This window comes from Thalia democratica, chromosome 4, assembly GCF_965202585.1.
Source record: "Thalia democratica chromosome 4, ktThaDemo2.hap1.1, whole genome shotgun sequence".
Classification (NCBI taxonomy): Eukaryota; Metazoa; Chordata; class Thaliacea; order Salpida; family Salpidae; genus Thalia; species Thalia democratica.
In genome coordinates, this window is record NC_139168.1 from 39,382,150 (window position 1) to 39,408,212 (window position 26,063).

General features: G+C 25.3%; 1 protein-coding gene across 7 annotated transcripts; it reads right to left on the reverse strand.

The window, feature by feature from the left end:
- On the reverse strand, nt 1-26,063 carry LOC145833846 (uncharacterized). Of its 7 annotated transcripts, none has more exons than XM_082941060.1 (25): nt 25,927-26,063; nt 24,861-24,910; nt 24,738-24,801; nt 22,680-22,778; nt 20,325-20,395; nt 18,208-18,684; nt 17,859-17,988; nt 16,121-16,844; nt 15,008-15,529; nt 13,851-14,050; nt 13,533-13,689; nt 12,907-13,027; nt 12,636-12,752; nt 12,437-12,482; nt 11,735-11,837; nt 9,868-9,923; nt 9,297-9,345; nt 8,983-9,231; nt 7,826-8,015; nt 7,431-7,619; nt 6,949-7,038; nt 2,293-2,499; nt 1,989-2,052; nt 1,344-1,408; nt 1-134 (listed from the first exon to the last, which is right to left on the reverse strand). In XM_082941060.1, exons 1-25 carry the CDS (start codon nt 26,026-26,028, stop codon nt 131-133), a joined length of 4,146 nt encoding a protein of 1,381 aa, XP_082797186.1. In that variant the 5' UTR covers nt 26,029-26,063; the 3' UTR covers nt 1-130. The 7 variants fall into 7 exon arrangements, with proteins under 7 accessions (XP_082797186.1, XP_082797182.1, XP_082797185.1 ...); XM_082941056.1 differs by having other exon boundaries at nt 8,983-9,228; nt 9,868-9,938; nt 11,708-11,837; XM_082941059.1 differs by having other exon boundaries at nt 12,431-12,482.

A 26,063-nucleotide genomic window follows, 5' to 3' on the forward strand; every position in this document is an offset into this window, starting at 1 on the left:
TTTATATTAAAAAAGTCACTTGATTTAGTTAAGCAGCGCTAATAATGTACCATGATGAACTTGTAAAAACTGAAACAGATTCTAAAATACGTATAGACAAACTGTTGTGTATTTGATTTTTCGCTTGCTTTTATCTGAAAAGAAGTACTTTTTTAATCCTAAATTTAAACATGTAAAAAACTAGTTTAATATTATTATAATTACACATACTTTTAGAGGAGTATTACAATAGTTTGTCTTGTTTTAATAAAATGTTTATGTAATCAAAGTATACTTTTGTTAAAATATTACAATCATAAAATTTATTTTAAAGATCAATGCTATCAGAAAATTCATCTAAACACTTACATTTAAAAACTAAAACAATTTTTTGGTAAATATGTAACTGTTTATAAATTAGTTAATCAATCAAGTAAAAAATAAATATTTTCTGGTAATTTTTTTATTAAAGAGCCTTGCACTAATATTTAAAAATATATATATTTATGACATAATGTTTATAAAAATATTTGTATATAAGAACAATTGTTTTAAATGTAAGTTTATATAATAAATTTATTTATTTAAAACTTTGTTTTAAATCTCAAATGTTTTCAAGTAAACAAACTTTAAAATTTTATTTAATTAAAACTTTAAACATTTTATTACGAAAAAGTTATGTATAAGAAAAAATACTTTAACAACTAACATTTTATTTAAGTATAAAAGGATGTTCCAGATTATAAGGTGTACTTAAGAAGCTACTTACTAGTTCTTAATTATTTTTATATTTTTAACATATTTTATATTTAAATACGAAAAAGTAAAAGTTATATCTAGCTTTCATTAGTTTTATAAAAAAGAGAATGTTGTTAATTTTTTAAGGTATATTAACAATTTTGTTCAAAAGAAAAATATAGGAAAATCGATACTTAAGTATAAAAAACGAAACAAATACTGCACCCATTGAATAATTTACAAGAAAATTTAAGTTGATCACAATAAGTACAAGAGCTTGGCTTGGCAACACTTGACAAGTACTATAGCTTTGCAGCACTTTCAAGCATTTGCTAGTATTCTATTTACAAAAGTGAAACAAAAACAATTCAGTCATTGTTTATTAATTAATTATAAAAACTACAATAGCTTAAATTTATTTTGTTAAACTTGGGCATAATTTAAAACACATCGGTTTAGTTTTGTTATCTAAATAAACAAAGTAAAACCACTCAAATTATTTACAAAAAAATTCAACGCATGTTTATTTTCAAAAAGCTGATGGAATAATATTATTCAATTCTTGTAAAATATTATGTAAGAAGTAAGAAGTAAAATAAGGCTTTTTATATAAAAAAACAAAATACCTTCTGAATTTTCTAGTTGGAGCTTTCACCATTAGTTTCGCTGGAAACATCTGCTGTTGAGGAGGCTGTAAAATTTACAATGTGATTACAAACTGCATAAACTAACTTTTTAAATCTTTAAAACACATGTATACACTTTAGTATTATTTTACTAAAGTCAGAAGAGTCCTTAGAAAAGCTAATACTTGATCTTGGGGCAAGGAATCACAAAGGTATTTCGATCTAAAATGTTTATTTTCAAGCCTTCACTGGTCTAAATACAATATATTTTCTGATTTAAACTTTTAACTGTAAAATAATTAACTTAAATGACTTTAGTTGTTCATATAAACATAAGGTAAAAAAAAGCTTACAATAAAGCAATACTTATTCTGTTTTATATAGTTTATAACCTAATTTATAAAACACAAATTGAAAAATATATATATGATTAGTTATTTGTTTTATTCAATAGAACTTTAAAATAGTTTCAAATTTTCAACTTTAAAAATTGTATTTACACTTCGTATAGATTTTTTATTTAAAAAGAATGTTGATTTTTTTTTTGCAAAATATAAGTAGATATAAAACTTAATTTTTTTATTACTTTAGAATATCTAGATTATCATAATGTAAAAGTAGAAGTGTTTATAAAAGTTTAATTACCCGATTGCTAGAAGTCTCAGTAACTCCCCGCCTGAATTCATCAAAACTCAAATCTTTGTTCTTACTGTGAAATTTAATTAATGTTTGTTACGTTATAAGTAACAGCCTTTACAACACTAAAAATAAAAATGGATAGTATTTTATTAGTAAATCAATGATCATACGTTGTAAAATAGCAATGAACAAACCTTATTAAATAATTATTAGAAGTCAATACAGGTATTTATTGTTATTTAAGAAGCATTAAATAAATCAGTAGTTAGAACTCTAAACTAAGCCAGTTATAAACTTGAACCAAACAAACTTGCGCTTGTATCTAGGGTCATTCACCCATCCCCTCTCCACTTGCGAACTGGTTTGTGACGTAACACTGTTGTTGTGTTCCTGATGACGACGGCGTCTCATCTCATCCAAGTAAGACGCCTCATCTCTGTACCTCCTAGACGGATCGTTGTATGGATTTCTGTAAAGTCTTTCCGGATCTCTGTAGGCAGCCACTTCTCGATGGTATCTTAAAGATTTTAATCTATTTTAATTAGTCTTTTATTTTTCTTTCAAAATCATAAAAGTGTAAGTTTCAAATTATTTACTTCTATATATTACTAAATGTTTAAAGAGTTTTGTGAAAAATTAATAGATTAGTTTGAATTCCTTAAAAAAATATTTATGAATAAATATGTTTAGCTAAAGTGGTTTTTAGTCATAAAGGTTTTTTTTTAGTAAGCTTATGAATTGCATTTAAATAAACTTATTTTAACTTTAATAATCGAAAACAAGTATAACAATATTTGTTTTCATTACAAAAAAAATCTTTTAAGAAAAATAGAAAAAATTATGAAAAAAAAAATCGTTTAAAGATATACTAAAATAACATTGAAACTTAATGTTCTTTAAAATTAAGGCCATAAGGGGGGGTCCACTTTGTTTTTTACAACTTGATCTTATTTTGTAGAATTTAATCTGAGCTATCAGACACTTTTAACCGCTTAAAAAAACTCAAAGTAACTTTTGAGATATAAGCGATCAAAGAAAGGGCGTTCAATAGGTTCCTTATGGAAGGCGAAAACTAAAAATGCGAAAAAAGACTATTCCACTAAAAATCTATTTCCTCCTTCATTTTTTGAGTAATCTTTCTCAAATTTTTACAGAATGTGTATCATTAAACTTTAAAGAGATCTATTGTAGGATTTTTTTAATTTTGAGTAAAAAAAAATTATTGTCAAAATACTACCCTTTTTTTTAGTTTTTTGTGGATAAAATTTTTATTTTTCAAAATTTCAAAAATTCCAACATTCAGATTTTTCAAAATATTAAAAGGAACATTTCCTGAAAATTTGAAGTCTCTAGGTCAAAAAATGAAGGAGGAAATAGATTTTTAGTAAATTTTTAAATTTCCGAGAAAATTGACCCCAAAAAATTTGCGGTCCATACGTTTATATGAGAAAAATTTTACAAAAAATTAAATATCTCAAAAGTTAAATGATATTTTTGAATTCTATAAAAACTGGCTTGTAGTTTGTACTTAAAGCTTTCATATAAAAGCCAAAGTTAATTTTTGTAAAAAAAAATGTTGGACCCCCCCCTATGGCCTTAATTTGGTAAACGGTTGTAAAATACAGTCGTTTTTTTTTACTTTTTGTACAACTATTTGTTTTCCAAATACTTTTCTATAAATCAGTTGAAAACTATGTATAGTTTCATCAAACTACTCGTTACCTTTTTTTTTGACAAACTTAATTTTAAAATCAATTTGTTACATGCATCTTTTTTAAAACTTAAAAGTATACCTCTTATATCTATAAACTTTAAAAATTAACCGATATTATCATTAAAATTTAAAAGTTGTTGATAACTTTTTGATACTTTAAACACTTCTGAATCGTTAACATAAAATATAATTCTTTTTTTTTTGCACACTTTTCATTCTTTTAAAATTAAAATAAAGGTTTATAACAACTACCACAAATAATTGCTTATTTTTGAATATTAAATAACACTTTTATTTTAATTGTGTTTTGCGTAGAAATATAATGCTTTATTTATAAAATTCTCATTAAGCTGGTCATAAGTTTTAGTTTTTTTTTTTTTAATGAGACTAATATAACTTTTTTTGAAATGAATCATAAGCAAAAATGAATTATTCATAGCCCAAACATAACTCAACATGGTGTACTAAATTTTATAAGCTTTTAACAATTGTACTGAGATGCACTTTCACAAGCTTTTTTTGAAATTAGAGATATATAGAAAGGCGTAGTGTTATGATTGAACTAAAGAAATTTAAAAACATAAAGCAATTAATATTTATAAATTCATATTAAACTCAAAATAATGATTACCAACATTGTAAATATTTCATTAAACAATTTATTTTATAAAAACAAGATTTAAGGAAAGTTTTATCAAAAGTGTTATGTAAAATTTACTGATTATCATAATTTAAGAAAGGATAATGCACATGAAATTATAGCGTTAAAATATAGCGTAAAGCATGTGACTTTTCTCATTTGAATTGTAGTAAACAAACTTAGAGAGCATTCAAAGAGCTCCACTTAGCGGACAAATAAACTAAAACTTGTAACTATTAATAAAATTTTGTTGAACTATTTAGCACTCAAATCATTAGTTTATTTATGACGCTATATTTAATTTTTCTTCAAACTTTTTCTGCTTTCTAATAAACTTAAACAGTTTTACTTTTTATTACATTATATGCCTTAATCAGTAGTACAAAGTATTGCACTTAAAATTTGTGTTGATAAACAGTAAAAGCCAATGTTCTAACAAATTTAGATTTTTAAGTATAAATTATCTGTCTGTAACAAAATTTATGCCAGTTGGCGAGAATTATTTAAAGGGTTTTTGCATAGATCAAATATATATATATCTTTAGAAAAAAGAAATTTTACCGCGAAAGAAGTACCATTCTACAAACATTTTCACAATTTTTTTTAATCATATTTATATCATCTTAGAATTCATATTAAAAACTTTTGTTTAATAAGTTTAACTAGTAGTTTTAGCAAAAAAAAAGTTTTTTTTTTCACAAAAAAATTAAAAGACATAAAAATTATGTATTTTTGTTTCTTCGGTAATACATATGTATATACTTATAAACTTCTTAAGATTTTTTACACTTTAAACAACAATTACCGAGAACTGCGGAAAGTAAAGGTTTTTGACAATTTCAATTGCAATTATCGTACAAAATACCCTATACAACTTATTAATTAACTTTTATCTAATAGATTAACTTAAAAAAATATATATTTCACAACTTCAAGCTATTACAACATAAACAAAACCTATTAAAACATGAGTTAGCGTGCCTCTTTTCTAAGTTTAAAATAAACCTATTTCGACAAAAAAAAGCACAAAGCGAAAAAAAAAGAAAGCTACTATTAAAAGTCTTACAACTTTTGTTCTAGAAGTTTTTTTTTTCGTTTAAAAAACTTTTTTGATATAACTTTTAATTTTTACAAGTACAGTAGACTACCGCTTAAGTACGCAAATTGAACCCGACCAAAAAGTGCGTACTTAGCACGAGTAGTGCATACTTTTTGACGACATAGTATAATATGAAATTTAGTTGTTTGTTTTCTTTCTTACAACTAGCCTCCAAATAATTAAGCCAAATAAACAAGTCTTTTTTTTAAATAATATTTAATACATAATTCTAATCTGCAAAATTTTTTAATAGATTTGAAAATGATTTATTTTTTCTATAAAAAGTTTCTACATAATTAATACATGCATTTAATATAGAAAGTCAATGTCAGTCAATGATATAAAAAAGCTAGTCAAGCTAATTTTAGTTTTATTTATTAACTAAAACCATTTTTCTGTTATTTGCTAAATTGTTTCAGTTTTATTATAAACCTAGTTTTGTTTTTTATAGCTGATATTTTTACTAACATTTAATTTAAAAAGTAATACACTTATTGTAATTTTCCATTAGCTAAAAAGTGTTTGATTTTTTTTTTATTTGAAAGAAAAACGTTTCAGGACCGTTTTTGTAAGAAAGTTTATATCAGTAGAAACATTTATAGTATAAGTGCACAATGATAATATGCTCATTATTTTTTTTTAACTTTAGTTTTTTGTTGTTGTTGTTTCTTTTTATATGTTTATTTTGACTTTATAAAATTTGTAACTAGTTTTATACTATGTCACATTAAAATTAGCCTTTCTTTTGCAGATATTCTGAAAATTTTTGAATAAAAAAAAAATAAAAATTTAGAGAAATTTATAAAAATGGATGGAAAGCGTCAGAAAATGACTCTATGGAACAAGTCTAAGGATAAAGGTAAAGTTGCACCACCAAAGCCAACATGTGTCTACCGTGATAATATGAGGGAACTTCGTAGGATTTTCTATGCTGAAATGAGAATGGATTCTCGATGTTGTCTTTCTGGATAAGTGCGTACTTTAGCGGTAGTCTACTGTATCAAGTTTATACAAAATTTCATTTACTATTTCCATTTCAATTGATCTGGGTCCATTGTATATGCATTATAAAAAAAACCTTATTAACTTAACTTGTTTAAACTTTACGGCCAAAACTAAAACCACTATCACATTTAAATAAAAGTTATTTAACTTATCATATAGCTTAGTTATTCAATTGTTATCTACACAAATAAAATTTAAAGTCTGCTATAAAGATAAGTTTTGTAATAGTTTACTAAATAATACTTTTTATACTTCAAGAGCTTTTAATTAAATACATACATTAAAAAACATTAGAATAGTTATAAAATTCATTAGAAATTTATAAGTTCATATACTATTAAATATTAATAACTTAGAATTCGGTATTAAAAGTGCTCTAAATAATTAGTAAAATAAACTACATTTAACCAATTTAAGTATACATTTCAGAACGGAAAATATTACTACAAAAATTAAAAAGTTTTTATTACCTTTATTTTGCTTTTGTATTCATTGAAAAATAGCTTACCTATGTTCATCTCTATCACGATCTCTATCTCTTTCATTTTTTATGTAATCACTTTCATCTCTCAGACCTCTTTCCTTTGATCGGCCTCTTCTGTCAGTTGTAAATATGTTTGTGCGTAGGATTTAATAAATTTATGGATTTTATCAAGTTTAAAATAAACATTTCAAATTGTAATAAATACTGAAATAATTAATTAAATTAAAATTTGACATATATGTGAAACAACTGTACAGAAAATACTATTAAATTAATTTACAAACAAAGTTTAATATTTGCTGACTTGAGGCCGGTTATTTTTTTTAATAAAATATTTAAGAATAAAAATAATTTATACCTAAATGAAAATTTTTACAAATGAATATTTGTATCGTTTTGAAATACAGTTTTATTCTATCCTCTTTAACTTTAATCAAAAAACTTACAACGATAACAAAAGCATTTTAACATAACAAAAGTTAAATATTTATAAAGTATCAACAAACCGGTTATTGTCGATTACACGTTCTCTTGACTTTCTTCTATATGGGCTTCTTTCAACAGACTCGTCTCTACTCAGCCCTCTTTCCTTGCTCCTACCTCTCCGTTTTCCCGGACTCAAGACTCTTTCCTTCGATCTTGAGCGAGATCCATTGTTTTTGTTGCGAGTACTTTGATATATTTTTTTCACATTTCTGTGTAAACATTAAATATAAAAGTTTAATTTATAACTTTTTCACATCACAACACAATTTTGAAGTAAGGTACTAATTTTATTTACAAACGTATTACACATACAAAAAACTTGTGTTTAAGTATGTTTAATTCGTTCTTACGTTTTCAAATGTAAATCCAGTGAACTAAATGTCATTCAACAAATTTCATAAAACAAAAAAACTACTTAGGATTAACTGGGTCGACTTTTTGACTGTTTTCATCTTCTCTTACACAATTAACAACTTTTTCACCATTTTTATTTGCTACTTTTTGTTGCTTGTGAGGCGAAAGACTTCTCTTTGCAGCATTACCAATCATTTCGAGTGGTTTTTTTGCTTCTTTTTTTACAGATGATTTGAATTTTTTCAGTAATTCTGTTAATTTTTTTTCCTATTTGTTGAGTCTATACAGTCAACATACTACCATTTTCTTACCAAAAAAAAGTTAAAAATGGCCTGTTAGCTTTCGTTTTAGACTTACAAACAATAAGTTTTTTTTTAAATAGCTTTTTATAAAATAATTTATTTAAAAGGTTTTTCCGTATACTCAATAGATAACGAAACTTAAAAATAAGTTTACTTTAAACTTAATTTTAAAAATAAAATGATTAAAACAAACTCCCGTAATTACACGATTTATATAAAACAAAAATTCGTTTTTCAATGATTTCTAGATAAAACAACTTTGTTATATAAAATGTGTTTAAGCTAGACAGCACTGTATTTATTTAAATAGATTATAATTGGTTAAAAAATTGTTAAATCAGTTTGTATTTTGCAACTCAAACTGCTATTCCATTTTTACTTTTTTTTAAAGTTTTTATCTTATAGTATGTTCTTATCGATTTTTGTTTACTTTAAATTAAACAAGGTACATTTATAAAACTATTTTTATTTTAGTGAGGTTTTTTTAGTACCTAGTTTACAGACCTAGAAATTTACTTACTGTGTTTTATATAGACAGTTTTTATATATAAAAATATACTAGCTTTCAAGAGGATCACATTTCAGATAAAAATCCTTTGTCATTAAAATACTTAGTCAGTACTTAAAGCAATTATTATGCAATAATGAAAGTATATACTAATAAAGATATTTACTTGAACTATACAACACATTTCATATTAGTTATTCCGTATGATTAGGAAAATTATAAAAGAAGAATAGTATGAAATTCAGTGTTTTAAACGTATACCCGTACTTAGGAAGTACCAACAGTGTTTATTTTCTGATATCTTTAATAGTGAACATTATATCAAAAAACAAATTACACCTATCTAAAAATATTTATAAAGTTTTACATAAAGAACACTTTTTTAAAAATTTATTTAAAGAACTCTACCTGAATACTCAACGCCTTTATTTTTTAGTTGGTTAGGATCAGCTTTTTTGTTCGAAGCAATTTTATTTCGCTCGTTGTAGCTCTTATACACGGGATTTTCTTCGTATTTTTGTTTTATTTGTTCGTTTTTCGAATCTGGTTTGGACTTAATTTTACTGCTTTTATCCTCAGCTGGCGGCAACTGAACCTTCTTGAAATAAATTTTGCTTTTTGAACCTTGTTCTTTGGCTTGATTGCTTTGGACTTCTACTGTCAAAATTATAATTAAAATATTTGTTAGTCCCAATAAATTTAGTAATCAAACAAACACATACTGTTGACTTGGGAAATGGTGATCCCATCTTCATCATTATTTTCTGCAAGCTGTTGAATTTAAAGTCATAAGTACATTTAAAGGTTTTTGAAGATACAAATGCGTTTAAAAACCTATACTTAACTTTTAAAACGGTAACATTTCCCTTTTAACTGTTATTTTTAATACATTTTATAGTATTTATTACTATTTGTTCATAATAAATTTTATCAAGAAAATCTAAATTAAACTAAAACTGATGCAAATATCAAAATAAAAAAATTGTTCATTAGTTTCAGCAAGTACAAACTAATATATGTACTGACTTATTTGTTTATGATATTCAAAAATTAGAAACCAGAAAATTGAAAAAAAAATTAATTGTTTATTCAGATTTTTTAAATTCTATTATGTTTATTAATTTATTTTTTTAATAAGTAAAATTTATATACTAGCAGTAAACCAAGGTACTTAAACTTTGTTTCAATACTAAATTGAACTTTTTACTGAAAATTGGTATTTTGTTTGTGTTCGTTGTAAACCTTACAAAACTTTAAAGACAAAAAAATGGCTTTATTCGTTTTTAAACTTACATTTTGCTCACTAGGAGCTGCTGTTAAGACAACCAGTGGTGATTTCGTTCTTTTTTCTGAATGTAAGTGTTCTATTAAAATAAAATTAGTCTAACTAGTCTACTTAATACTATTAAGCTTCAAAAATCAAATAATTCATTGAATAACGAAATCAAATATATAACATATTTAAATTTCAGAAGTACTACATATACAAATTTATTATAAATACATAAAACTATTTGCTGCTTTTATCATAAGATCTAGATAAAATATTTTAGTTTTATATACAGAATACTTTTAAAAACAATATGTAAACGTTTTATAAGTGAACAGTATATTTGATATGTATACTATCAAAATCCACCCACATTCAAAATTCACCCGATTTTTTTTCCTTTATATATTCCTAATTTATTTTATATATATTTTTCATTTTTTTCATTTATGTTTTATTTATTTTTCACTATTACTGTTACCCCTAACCCTTACCCTCGATCGGTATCCGGTTCTCGAATTTGACAGGGTGGATTTTGATCGGATGGATTTTGAACACGGGTGGATTTTGAACGTGTCCCATTTGATAACGCATGTATATTTGTTTGATTATAATACAGTACATTTCTAATAAATAGTGATTATAGCTTTTAAACTAAACGATATTACTTAAACTTATTTCATATAGGTAAACTTACTTATTCTAGAATAACAACGATCGAAAAAAATATCATAATATAAAAATTTAATCCCTAACTTGTCCGCGGAGCTAATAAGTAAAATTTAATTGGTAAACACAAATATCATTGGTGTAACACTTTTTAAACTTAAAATAGCAGCGAAAAGCGGCAAAAATAACTAGAATGTTCTATGTACGTTAATGAAATATTTTTGTTTCGGATATAATTTTGAAAATATTTAAGATGTTTTTTTTTATACATATTATATTATATATATTATTTTTGGTTCTCTGATTATAAAGGCATTACAGTTTCTGTTTAAAAAGTAATAACTAAACGTAGTAAAGAATGTTCAACATCTTAAAATTAACATGTTAACAAAAAGTCTGGTAAAATTCTAAAAATATAAACTTACAAACGCTTCGAACATTTATAAACTACTTTAATTAGGTGTAAACAGTAAAAAATCTAGTTTATTATCAAAAAATATAATAATTTAATATTTACACATCTAAACTAATTTGCTATTCGTAATTTGTAATTTATTTGTTTGAAAACTGCAAATAAATGTATAAACAAAGTGGCCACTGGTTTCGATAAATTTTCGGTAATTTGATTTTCTTCCAGGTTATTCAAAGTACAAGTTTTCTTGTTCGTTTTGAGTTGAAAATTAATTTTAGGCCTTAGGGGTAAAAAATGTTTTCAATAGTATAACATTACTAAAGTGATACTGTACTTTAAAAGTGTTTTATAATAAATAAAACTTTAAATAATGTATCTTTTTATTATACATAACAGTTATTTTTTATCTAACTTAATTTTATTAATTAACATGTAAAAAATTTTCCAAAATTTGTTAATGATTTTTGTTTTAGTTTCTGGATTTTTCCAGGTTTTTTTATATATCAAATCCAAAGATTTTTTACCTAAAATTAAATAAACCATGTTGTTCCAGTTTTTCAAACGTTTCCAGGTAAAATGGCCACCCTGACTAGGTTTGGATTTTAAAAAAATATGTATAACTATAAGTGCAAGCTAAATAATCTGTAAACTAACAAGTATGTAAGTATGAACAGTAGGTTATACGTATACAAGCTAAATTATAATGACTAGCTAATATTAAAAAGAAATCCATTGATTTATTGTGTGAACATAAATCAAGTATTTGTCACCAAACTACCAACCATCAGCTAAATCTTCTAAACTATTACTTCTAGAAGGCCTCCTTCTAACAGGTCCCATAGCTGCAGTCCGAAGTTTGTCTTTTTGCATGTCATGCTTAAGTTTTCTTGTATTTTTAGAAGTGGGAAGCAGCTGTAAATATTTCAAAGTTAAGTTGCTACTTCTAGCTAATGCTAAGAGCTACTTAACTAACTACTGCTTTAGAAATAAAACTTACAAAACTGATAAAAATATTTTTTAACTACTACTGTGCATTTAGCTTTTAGATTATGAGAACTTGTAATTCAATGTATATTTACATAGTATTTGAAATTTAAAAAGCTTTAGAAAAATGTACTTGTTTATATGCTAGTAAAGCTTTATTTAATAATTTTTTTACTATCAATGTTTTGTGAACTATCTGAACACAAGAAATGTAGTTAAACTAAATCGTCAACAATGACCTAATTCACAGTAGTGAGTATAAACAGTTTTTTAGTAGCAGTTACTTTAAATTTTACATTAACTTGGTAATTTTACGCATGAAAAAAGTTGATTAACTTAAAACAAAACTTTAGAATAATTTCAAAACACATCAAGTTTTGCTTCTAACTTGGTAAATGAAATTTACAAGGCTTATACTGTTTAATTTACAGAAAACTTAACTTCAGCAATTTAGTTAGAACAACTTGAGAATATTTGCTTTGGAGAAATTATTAATTAAAATTATTTAAAAATTCGTAAACTTTTACTTTTTTCGGTTGAATGAATGGTTTGCCGTCTTGACTTCGTAAGTTTCTAAGATAATAAAATATATTTTTAAAATTATTATAAATAAACATAATGGAAAAAAACTCTAACTTAAATATAACAACAACTCGAGAAAACACGTCATTTTTATCGAGTATTAAAAACAAATGTAACCATCAAACAATTTTTTTTTAAATAAACTTTAGAGGAGGATTGATATGTGAGTAGAACTTGTTAGAGGGAGGAGTCGGAACCGCGTCAACATCGATGCCTTCCGAGGTGTCACTGTCAATCGGTGGGTCGAAGGGATGCTGAAACCTATGTTTAGAGCTTCTTAAAATAAAAGTTTTATTAAAATTTTGTTTGTAATTTTTTTAGAGTTTTTATTGTTATTTGGGTACACAGAGTTAAAATTCATATTAAATTAATAACTTAAACTGCTATAATAAAAAAGAATAAAAAAAGTACATACTTTTGATAACTGCGAGAGACTATTGACGGCACGTAATTTGAATCACTGTCACTGTCGTGATTGTTACCAGTTGGTTTTTTGTATTCTGCTTTTAATTTTTGTAAATTCATTTGTGACCGTCCTAAAAAAGTTATTTTTTCATTAACATATAATCAGTCTTTAAAATTGATAGTAGATTGTTTTATTTATCTTGGTAAGCGAAACGTTTAAACATAGTCTCTTTGCTTTTAACATAAAACAACTAGCTACAAACATACTTAAAGGTAATCATTCTTATTGAAAGTAAGTAGAAAATAACATATACAAAATTTATTTATTGAAAACTTTATTTTGAGATTAAGTCTAAACATCTTTTTAAATAATTTTGCATAGAATTCGCACAAAAACATTGAAGTATTTTAATTTAGTCACCTTCTAAGCTATCGACTGTCATCAGGGTTATAAAACTTTATTCGTTTATACAAGAAAATACTTTAGAACGTAATTCTGTAAGTACTAATGTTCGACTTAATTGCTAGATTCAACAAACGCAATTAAATTACGCAAATATTTTAGTTTTCTTCAAAGTTTAAGTTACAATAAAGTTCACTATCAAATTATAACTTAATTGTTAGAGTTATATTTACCTAGCTGTGCGAATTTTTCTTCAACTTCTCTAGTCAAGTTATCACAATAAGTGTCATCATTTATTGCAAGATCATCTGCATCATTATTGGTATTTATTTTAATTTCCAATTGTTTTTCCTCACTATAAGCAAGAGATTGCTGAGCTCTTTGGTTAGCCTGCAAGATGAAAAGAAAACTAATATTATACTAAGGTTGTTAAATGACTTAAACTTAAAATTTTACTATGTTAAAACTCTTTCATATCTTCAAAACTAACTTACTTTCAACATCTAATTTATTTAAGCATAACAACTTTTATCAACTAAGACAATATAAACCTCTTTTAAAATCCGTTGTCTACTTGTTGCAGTGTCTTGTGAGGCGAAGTTGTTAGTAGGAGGTCTGTGGTATGAAGGCTTCATGTTTGCAGTTTTTCTATTCTGTTGAAGTGTTTCCCTGGGTGGCAGTTCATCTTCCACGTTTGTTTGTTGAGGCAATACTTGAATGTTTCTTTTTGTTACGTCGTGTTGTGAGTTTCCTATTTCAAATGTAGTTAAGTAAACTATCAAAAAAATTAATTCCATCACATAATAAAGTGCAAGTGATTTATGAAATAAGCGAACGATATTCACCAACCAATGCTAAAGACAAATTTTAATATAAAACCACAAAAAAAATTAAACAATGCAATTATTTAATGACATTTCAAGGGTATACATATAAAATTAACAACATAAAATGAAAACAATTATTGCTAGTTTATTAAAGTATAATAACAAAATGATGCTTTCAAACTTTAAGAGTCTTAACTTGAGTAAATCTAACTAAACATGTTTGGATATATGCTTTAAGTTAGTTAGAAATGAGTTATTTATAACTTTTTTTATTTATATATACATTAACAAACTTACAAAGTAAACGATAGTTAACATTTAGGCATAAAAGTAAACAACGCGTAAAATTATTCACTAAAAACATATTAGTTACAATGAGCTAAAAAAGTAGACACAAACAGCTTTTCAGTTTAAAAAAATCAAAGAATATAACTACTTTACTGATTAATGGTCTTAAGCATTACGAGTGTTCAAAATATTAATTTTGTAATTTTTGTGCTATGATTTTTTTTTATTATATAATTTGTACTAATTTTTAAAATATCAAAATGTAAAAAAAAAACATAAACAGTTTTTTAAACGTAAAGTTTAGGTGTATAAAAATCATTAGAAAACTATAATTTTCGTTTTAAGATAGGTTTTAATTTTTTAATTTTTTTAACTAAAATAAACACTTTTGAAAATGATAACAATAGTTATTCTATAACTCAAAATATATCAAAGTTAAGACTTATATACTTTAAAAACATGACTATTTCTACTTCACCCTTCTTAAAACAAGATTAAAATATTTAAAAATATTTAAACATACACTATCTTCTTCCGAAGCTTAACTTTTTTTATTGTTTCAAATTAAAAAAACTAACTAGTAAAAAACTCACTATACAGTCGTTGTTGCTGTTGTGGCTTTCTCACTTTGTCTCTTTTAGGCGACCTTATTTTTTGTGGAGAGTATACTTTATTTTGGGGACTTGACGAGCGACTTTTTACCAATTTCACACCAACAACCATCGGTTTTTCCTCCTCAACCGGTTGGTCAGGAAGGTCGTAACTCTCGTAAGCTTGTGTTTCAATAGGCACTGTTTCTGCTCGTTCACTTTCAAAGTTCGGATGTGGTTTTTGGTATAGAACAGGCTGTTTTCTTGCCCCATTTTGTTGGTGTAAACTTTGATTTGAGAAGGGTTTTGAGTACTCACCGTTATTAGGCTGATGTGGAAAGTTATTGTTGAAAGGTTTACTTAAACGTCGTTGACAATCATCATTCTGTGAATATTGATTCTGTGAAACATCATATGAAGAATAAGGACGCTCGTTTTCAAAATAACTATCAACTGGTTGTCCATTATCTAGAGCAGACCTTCTATACTGTTCTCTGTTGTGAATTCTTTCATCTCGTTGATATTCTGAATAAAAATTACAAAAATTATGAAGATATTTAAAAGTTTTATTTGTTAATATTCAATTTAAAATATATTGTTTTTTTCTTAATAGATGGATTAGTTTAAAATATTTATTCAAAGTATTACAAATAGTATAAGTAAAATATACTTTATAGTTAAAATACAGTACATTTTAAAATCTATTTTTGAATTCTATTTCGAATATTGAAAACTACGAATCAATATGTGTAACTATACTATTAAATAAATACATAAACAATCATTTTTGCTGTATGTGGCTTAATTTACTTAACGTGCTTCTTTCTCCGTAAAGTTAACAAACCAACAGTTTTACAAAATCTTGCTATGAAAATTAATATTCTAAATTCTATAAACTTCAGTAGAAAGCTATCAATTAAAAACTTAAATAGAAATGCGTCAGTACATTGAAGTTTAGCATACACAAAAGTTTATTTAATTTTCAAACCGGGTCCTGCTTGTCTAGACTTTTAGGATTAAACATCTTTAAACGTATACATACATAATGTTTAAACTTCGAGTTTTGCAAACTTATTATCATAATTAACGATTAATAGTAATCATAAAAAAATTTACCGAGACTATCATGACCATCGTAAGAAAGATGTTGTTGTCTCACAAAATCATCACTTCTTTTTATATCTCCTCTGTATGGCTGTTTATCAGTAAAGTCTCCATAGTCATGATGCATATGCGCTCTATAATCAGCTGGTTGCTGATGATTATCATCAGTTGGAACTCTGCCCATGGGCTCGCTTGATTGGGATCTCTGATCATAATTTCTGTTCCGCATGTATGGCTCGCCTCTCCTTTCTGGTGGTGTAGAAGGAGGTCTCATATAGTGTCTTTTTTCATGGGCTGCACTTGAAGGTCTATTTTTATTTACGGGGTATTGCCTTCTCTTGTCAAATATTTCTATTGGCCTATCAAGATTACCTCTGTCTCTTTTTGGATGATACATGTCCGCCGGTGTCATTCTGTCTTGTTGAACATAATTTCTACTTCTTGGTGAAGGGGACCTTCTGTAAAACAAACTATTTTGTGTATTTCTTTCTTCATTAGGATGGTTGTAATCGTCATAGTATATACTTCTATCATTTATAGAACTCATAGGTCTCTGCTCGTTAACACTATATCTATTGTTTCTTTGTAAAGCACTTGCAGGTCTCTTTGAATTTTGATACTTGTAAACATTAACATTGTCATATTCATTTTTTGGCCGTTGTTGATGACGTTCATAGACTGACTTATTTTCGGAAGCTGGTGATCTTTCAAACATTTCTTTCACACGTGATACACCCTGTAAAAATATAAATAATAGAATTTAAATAATTATTAAACAAATTATATATATACATACATATTTATAATACAAAAAACCCTAATTTTCGTATCGTTTATTAAGTTTCAACGTTTAACACGTATCTTCAGAACGAAAATACTTATTTTATATAAATATATTATATACATATATATATATATATACAGAATTAAGTTATTTAACTTAATAAATTAAATTTTTTCACACTGAGCCCACCTTGAGGGCTTTATTAATAAAAAAGTTTATTTAAAGATGCAAAACTCAACGGACTCGAGTTTCGTGCCTATGCACTCATCAGCTTCAAAACATTTAAATCAACATCAGCTTCAAAACATGTATCTTAATTTTATCTTTATATCTTTCAATTATCTGTCCTAATATATAGTTACTCACTGAAGTTGTATGAATTTTTGCCAGTCTATTGTCGATTGGTAAATTAATTTTTGCACAAGCCGTTTTGCATGATTTTGATAGTTTCAAAATTACGTCATAATCTATTTATGCAAAAACTTTTTAACTTTCATTTGTGGTTTTGTTTTGTGCTTTATTTTAAACTTGTTTTGAAGCTGATGAGTGCATAGGCACGAAACTCGAGTCCTTTGAGTTTTGCATCTTTAAATAAACTTATATATATATATATATATATATAATAAAATAAATAGAGTTTTATGACTATTTTTCGACTTAATTCTAAAAGAACTATGAGCAAATAATAAAAAGTATCTTTGTAATTTTTTTTTCTGGCAATGCAGCCACTGTAGTTAGAACAATTATATTTTGATTTTAAAGTTTTATAAAAAAATTGTATTAAACAAATACTTTAAAAAAATTATCTAACCCTTAAAATTGATTAGTTAAATTCTAGCACAATTAAGTTAAACGAAGCTTACAGTATTTATAAGCTTTTATTTGTTTTAAACATATAAGTTTTTTCTAATTAAAACTCTATAAAATTTTTCAGTAAAATATAAATAACTAAAACAGTATAAAAACTTCAATATGACTCTGGTCAATTCTTGGTTCAACATTTTCATCATCAAAATTAAACCTTTCCGTGTTTCTAAAAGATTGCCTTGGCGAAACCGTTGGTGGAGTCTTTGGGGATAGAGGCTGTCTTACCCATCTGAAAAAACAAAGAAAAATGTTGAAAGTTATTGCTGTAAAAGTCACTAAATTTTTCTTTCAATAAGTTCAATATGTAACAGTTTAAAAACAATAAAAAGCTTTTTTAAGCAATTAAAAATGAGAAACAAAAACAACTTATTCTTCAACAGTGAAATTTATTTTCAAACGGAAGTACATTTTTTAACACCTTTAGTTTAGGTTCTGTTAATAAACTAACCTGTACCCCCGTTGCAGATTTGTATTATTGTTGTAGCCATCCCTGGTTAAAGCAGCCCTATTGTCGATGTATCTTTTTTGTTCGTATGATACTTGGGTAGCAGAAGAACCATACCCACTGCTTTCAAACTCTTCTTTATGATAATTACTGCTGTCAGGTCGGACGTAATTGTCGCTTTTTCTGAATTCATTTTTATACGGGTAGTCTCTAGAATTTCTTTTTTGATGAAAAAACTCATTTTTAGGCTGATTTCTCAAGTCTTCGTATTGGCCTTGCTTACTGTAACTTCTACTAGATTCGTCTGTTTGGTGTGTAAACTTGTTTTTGTGGCTTATGTTTTCCTCACGTCTATTTCTGTAAAAGACTTCTTCTTGATGATAATTGTTTCTTGGAGAATCATTCTGTATGAAGTCATGATTTGCTAGTTCCTGTGGTTCGTTGTACCTATCTTCTACATACCTGTGTGGTGAGGGCTCTCTGAAATAAAAACAAAACTGTATCCAATTAAACTTTGCTTTTTCTTTAAATTGACTATAAAATTAACAACTTCACAGTACAGTTCATGAATATTCTAGTAAGTGTTCAGTGAGCTTCAAGTGAGCTATTAATATATACTTTGTTAAAAACATTAGAAACTTTGACTTATAAACTATACAAGCTTTTGAAGGAATTACCTATTTTTTGATATAGTTTTTTATTAAAAGAGCTAGTTTTATTATTTAACATAAAACTATATGTCAGTGTTAAAGTAGTTTTGTAATTGATTATAATGGCTCAAGTTTTTCAAAAATACTCTATTTAAGTGTGCTTTCAAAGCTTTCAAAATATATTTGACGTGCTAAAAGTCCATAACTATTGTTATGCTAAAGATTAGAACCTTTAGCGGTTTTTTTTCTCCAACTCATAGTTATTAATAATTGTTTTTTTCAGGGATATACAGCAACACGTAAAATTATTAGTATTCCCGAATTAAATATTTTTAATTATATATTTTAAGTGCTTAATACTTAAAACAAGTACAGTTGAAATTAAGGGTAAACTAACTTCATCAAAAACTTACAATAGTTTTATGCAGCATGCAACATAAACTTGCAATTAATTATGACGTATTAATTGTTACGTCATAACTATATTCTCAAGGTTGGATTTAAAGATAAAGTCAGTGGTTTAGTTTTATAATACTATTATATCGCTAGTTGCTTATATATGAAGTTCTTACTTTAACTACTTATCTAGAATATGTAATCAACATAAAACAGTTTAAAATTTAGACTAGAACATTTTTAAAGCATAGTAAAACTTTGATACTACTTTAATATCATAAAAACTAAAGAAATAATCAAAACTTAACTTACTAGTTATAAATTTACTAGTACTACAGAATACGCAGCCTCAAAATGTCATTAATAATGATCAAAGGTTGTTAATTAGTTAAAGATTTATGTACGTACTTCTAACAAATTAAATAAAAAATCAACCGTTTATTGTTAAACTCTTAAAACAGTACTACAGAGTAGAAAAATTATAAGCTAATAATTACATACAAAACTAAATGAAATATGAAATTAAACTAATCTCTCCTATATTTCCTATATAATATAAACGTTTTAAAAAAACAAATATAAGTATACTTAACTTTTTCTTTTCACACATTAGTACAGTTTTTACAATAAAAAACGTAATTCCCAATATCATAATTTAATCTTAAGTCAAGCTTAATATTACAAATAATTGTTTTATCATATCTAATAAATTTGTTAGCCAGTGATTAATAATGTTATGAAAAAAAAACTCAATGCTTAACAATATTTGGAACTTAGGATTACTTCATCAATTTTTTTATTTTGTAATTAGTTTAATCTGCTAATTTAGAAAAAAACTTCCTTAAGCTTCTAACCTACAAAAAATTTATAAACTTTTAATTCAACTAACCAAGTTTTACTTAGTAGTCAGTTTTAATAAATTATCTCCTTATATACACAAGCATTCAATGTGTTAAAACTTAAATATGAAATTTTACTTATAACAAAATCTCAAGAAAGACAAAAATTAAACTTAATATTTTAAACTGAAGAGAAAATAGATTTCAATTTTATAAATAGCAATCACTATCATACCTTTCATTCTGACTATAAGGATTTCTGTACTCTTCAGAAACAAGATTTTCTCTAGATGTAGCTGGAAGTTTCTGAATTTAATTAAGTAATAGAAAACGCAAATTTAATTTCAAGCATTTAGTTGTATCAAATTATAAAAAACACTAATAAAGTTTAATTTATGTTTATTTTTAAGATATACTATAAGAAAGTAACCTTAATAGATTAGATATACGGGTATATAAGTTAATGTAAAAATCAGATAATCAGACACAAATCTAAGCAAAATAATCATAGAATTCAGTTTCAGAAATTTACTATTTTAATAGAAGTATTTTTTAAATTTATTAAATAAATTGATAACTTTAATTGCATTATTTAATGTTTATTTCAAAGTGAAAGAAAAGATCAGAAAATATTTGTAGAGATTATCAAGAAAAAGTATTTAATTCTTTCGTTTGTTTAAAATATCACTAAAAACTTATTAACGAGTTTAGTCAGCATTAAAACTAGTAGCATTAAAAGATTTTTTTTAAGTCCTGGTCAACTAATTAAATGTATTCAAAATTGTATAAAATTCAATTAGTACCTTTCAAAAGAGAAGTTCTGTTTAAAAAAAATCTTTTAATAAAATAGTAGTAGGGAAAAATACATTTACCAAAATTTAGTTTAAAAGTTTATATCAAGTTAGTTTATATTAAAGTCAATAAAGACGCCTATATTTAGAAAACAAAAATTTAATTTCTAGAGTTGTGTCTTAGTTATCAGACACATTTTACTGTATAACGATTTTAAAGTAACTTTCGAGATGTAAGAGATCAAAGTTAATGAGTTCAATAGATTCCTTATAAAAAGCACTAACCAAAAATGCCAAAAATTGACTACTTCACTAAAATCTTTCTTAATCAAATGTGATCTTCTCTAAATTGTCCATCGTCAGTGCTTTTAGAATAAAGAGCGCTCAATTCGCTAATGAAGAGCTTACTGATATATGCAAGGATTATTCCTTGGGCACAAGAGGTCTCGACAATTTAAATAATTGGAGACAAAGTTAACAAAGAAAGACCGCTTTTTTTTTCCTTTTTTATATAAAACTAGTTTTTAAATATTTTCAACTTTAATAATACAAATTATTTTGCTACCTAACATATAAATTAATTAAACCTTTAATATTTAGGGAACATTTTAGAATATTTTAAGTCTCTAGGTCATAGAATAAAAAGTACATAGATTTTTAGTGAACTTCTAAAATTCCTGGAAAATTGATAATAATTAAACTGTGGTCCATACACTTTAATGAAAATTTTTACAAAAATGACTATACATCAATAATTAACTTAAATTTTTATATTGTAAAAAAACTTATTCATACTTTATATCAATGGTTTTCACAGGGATTAAAATTTGTGCACACTAAACTAAAAAAATATATGTGCCCCTAAAGCTCTTTACTCCCCAAAAGTGCAGTAGCTCTTTTCAAGTTTTTCCTATGATATGTAGTGTAAATTTCAAAACACTGTTAAAAGTGCCTGAAACCTTTTTATTCTTTTGCTAACATCATAAACTCCAGGATATTTAGGGTAAGTTACAAATCTCCACTCAAAAATACATAGGGCTTTTTTTTTTCTTTTCAAAATAAACTTCAGATTATGTATGTTTATTTTTGTAAAATGCACTCTAAAACTGGTTATTTTATACACTTAATTTAAAATAATTTTTATTTATTTATATAAATAAATATCAGATTAATACCGTGATGAAGATTTATAGTGAAACTTTTTGTTTTGCTTTTTAGTTTGCCCCATCCATAAGAAATCTATAAAACTCTCAGAAATTTAATCACCTTTAATTCAAAAGTTACTTTCAAAATAAATCAGCAAAATGTGTCCGACAACTATGACAAAACTCTACAAATTAAATCAAATTGTAAAATATTGCACTAAATTTATTTTGAAGTTTGGGTTTTTTTTTAATTAATGCTAATACAATGATTTTTTTTTACTTTATCTTTTTCACATGCTATGATAATGCTAAAAGTTTGCAAATTATTAGTAAAAAGAATTATACTTAGTTTAAAATAACACTTAAAAATTATCTTAAATTATCTATTTTTATATTAACATAACTAAATGTATGAGCATAAGTTCTTTCTAAGGTTATGCAAATATTTACTACAATAGCTTTAATCTTTTAAAGTTTTAACAACAATAAAAAAAAATTAAATATAGACTTTAAAATATTTAAGGCAGCAATTGCTAAAATGTCCCTTTAATAACAGCCAAAATAAGTTAAACTTGTACTACAAACTTTAAAACAAAAAAAAAAAAAAAAAACTTATTGACTTATTGTTTATTAATCAAACAAAATGTAACTCACATAGTAACTAATTTTAGGAGAAGAGTTTACTTCTTTAATGGGTGACAAACTAGATGGTTGGGACTTAGAAACAACACCAAATAATGCTCCTCTGTTCTTCTGCTCAAAAAAAAATTAACTTTAACAAAATCATTATTCTCTTAGTTATATGTCAAAAATTAGTTGTATTTTTTTTGTAAAAATTTAAATTGTTTTCAAGGTCTGAAAGTATCATAACTTAGTGTTCGAACTTTTTACTAGTTTATTAATTTTAAATGAGTCTCTAAAACTTTTAAATACTTTTAGATATTTAAAGACGTTTATAATGAAGTTTTATATAAAATAAAGGCAATAATAAAAACAAAATTAGTTACAATATAAACAAGCAAAGTAAACAACTAAAATCAAGTAACTATATTTTCTGTAATTTTTCATGATTACATTTATAACACTATGTCATGAGCTGAATTACGCTTAAAAACAAAAAAGAAACGAAATCACATATAAGTTTAATTGGATTCCATCAAGTAAAGAAATATAATAATTCTGAATTTGTAGGGTAAACTACATAACTTATAATTTCAATTGTTACTTTTGGTAACAAAAACAAAACTTTGTTATTATCTGTTATAAAAACAACAAAAAAAAACTATGGCCTTTAATTTTAACACTATCCAAGAATAAATGTTACAATTTGCTAAGTATACATTACATGACATGAAGAAGTGTGATTAACAACATTGTATTAGTTTACAAAAAAAAATCTAATAGTTTGACAAAAAAAAATATTTAAACTATAAGTTAACCATTAAAAAACTCAATACCAGGGTTCGTGCGCGAAATTCCTTTTCATTTAGCCTGACAGAGACCTATTTAGCCTGACATTTTTTCAAAGTAGAAAAAATCACCTTCAGAAGGCATTTTGGGTATTGGGGAGTCTTAATTAGCAAACTAACGCAATAAAAGTATTCACAAAACTACTTTTAAGAAAAATAAAAATTTAAATGAATTATTTTTCAACATCTATCAATTGCTTGCCCAGCAACTTGAATATTTTTAACTGGTCATTATAATTTCTGCTTCAATGAATTCATACCTTTATTAAATTTTTCGGCTTAGTTACATCCACCACTTATCACCCATATACAGGGTTCGTGTCAATTAGTACTTGAATTTGTCAATTATAAGTTACATGACTGGACCAGAAGCTTTTATTAAAACAGAAATGTGACTTAACAAACTGCTAAGAGTATTAATCTAAAAAGTATTTTGTATAAAGCCTTTATATTAGAAATTAAAACAGTTTAACCAACTAAGCTCTGAAAAACAAAGCTCATGTAAACAAATTCAGACAAACAGCTAAGTTGTTGAACTAAACTGTAATGTTTAAACTGTACTTTTTTATGAATTTTTATAATTATGACGTATATAATCTACTAAAAACAAAATAATGAAGATTCTTAAAATTATTTTAGAGATTCAGCAAAATGTTTTAAGCACTTATTTTTACAAATACTGACTGATTTTGTCTTTAATAACTAAATCTTTATTTAGAAATAAATTCACATCTCAATTTGATCTTAATTAAAAAATTTTCATGCATTTGAACTGACAAAAACTGAGATTCTCAAATTTTTAAACATAAAAACTGATTTAGCCTGACGTTTTTCAACTTTTTTCAAAAAAACTGATTTAGCCTGACTTAGCCTGATTTAGCCTGACGCGCAAGAACCCTGAATACAGTTTATTGAAACTTGAGTAGTTTTTTTTTTAATTCAATTAAACTTGTAAACCAAAATATATTATTAACAAAGTACAAACCTAAAGTCTGCTGAAAAATAACATATACAGAAATAGTTAGTACACTAAACTAGGAGTTTATATTTAATATAAGTAAAATTAAGATCTTTGTTTACATATACAGAAAGCATAAAAAATAACATAATATCAACAGCTAAGTGATTTTTTAAATAAAATAAAATACAAATGTGTACTGTAATTTTTCAATGTTTACTAAAATTTCATAAACTTTTAATAATGTAAATGTAATAAGCTATGTTTTTTATTTAAATAACTTACACTGGACTGAGCAATTAGTTTAGGCTTTGTTCTAACTTCAGGCTGATTTTGTTCATGATGAATCCTTTAAAAACAGTAATATTTAATAAAAGCACTTCAGCTTAGTAATTAAAATTTACTTACATGTTTCTTTCAAGTTCATCCATTCCAACCGTATCTTCTACATTCCATGACTAAAATTTTACAAATTTTGTGGTTCAAGGTTGCCAAAGATTGAACAAAAAAAATCCTGACTTTTCTAAATCAAATTCTTAACAAAATCCATTTAAAAATACATAACTAAAGACTTAAAATATTTTAACTTATTCTTATGTTCAATTAGACCCTGAAAAAGATAAGTAGTGAAAGCAAAATTTATATTTTATTAATGATAAACTTTTCTATTAAAAGCATGTTTATGTCAAACTTCCTGACTTTTTCTGGAGAACCCCATTTTTTCCAGATTTTTCTTTTTGCTGATTTTTTCTGATTTTCCTGACTTTGTAGCAACCATACTTTTATAAGATATTAAAAAAAGACAGGCTAAACAACTAAAAGCTGTTGTAATTTATGAACCTAGATCAGCGGTTAAAAAAATGCAACTTGCAGGCCAAATGTGGCCTGTAAATCAAAAATATGCAACCTTTGATGTTCTTTTCTACTTAATCTTACATTTTAAAAATATTTATATAAAAAAAATTAGTAGAGAAACCTATAATTAACCTTAGTTCAAATTTTTGTACTTATTTGTCATTTACTATTATTTATTTTATCACAATTTTGATTTAAAAAAGTCATTACTAAACTGAATAAAGCTTTAATAAGAGCAAAATCTAGTTTTGTTTAGTTTTTAAGATCATAAAATGATTTTAATAATTGGAGCAAACAAAAAACACTAATAACTTTAAGTTATTTCAATCTTAAAATCTTAAAACTATCCTGAGATTCTAATAAAAAATCAAAACGGTCTTTAGTCATTTTGAGTTTGAAAAAAAAGTCAAAATATCCTGAATCATCCCGATACTTTTTAGAATTTAGAGATATCTTGAATTATCCTGAGTGTGTGGCAATCCAGTTACAAATAAAGAATATGTGTAAATTAGAATAGGTTACAAAATTTAAAAAATTTTTAAACTTATTTTGTAGTGATAAAAAATAATAAATAGTTTTTTTTTAATAATATTTTAAACATAGAGCAAAAAAAACTCACACCGTGTTTAACACTTCTACTTTTGCCTAAATAACTAGCATTGTAACTTCTGTCAATTTCATCTTGAGAAGTACGTACATACCTATCATGGCTTTTATACATGGTCTTGTCACCCAATAACTTATTTTAAGTTTACA

Coding starts and splice junctions, on each gene's coding strand:
- LOC145833846 (XM_082941055.1), bottom strand. CDS start 26,028: ATGTATAAAAGCCATGATAGGTATGTACGTACTTCTCAAGATGAAATT. Junction 8,016..8,982: donor TAAAGGCGTTGAGTATTCAG/GTAGAGTTCTTT, acceptor AAAAATTAACAG/AATTACTGAAAAAATTCAAA. Junction 2,500..6,948: donor CGTGATAGAGATGAACATAG/GTAAGCTATTTT, acceptor AAAATCTTTAAG/ATACCATCGAGAAGTGGCTG.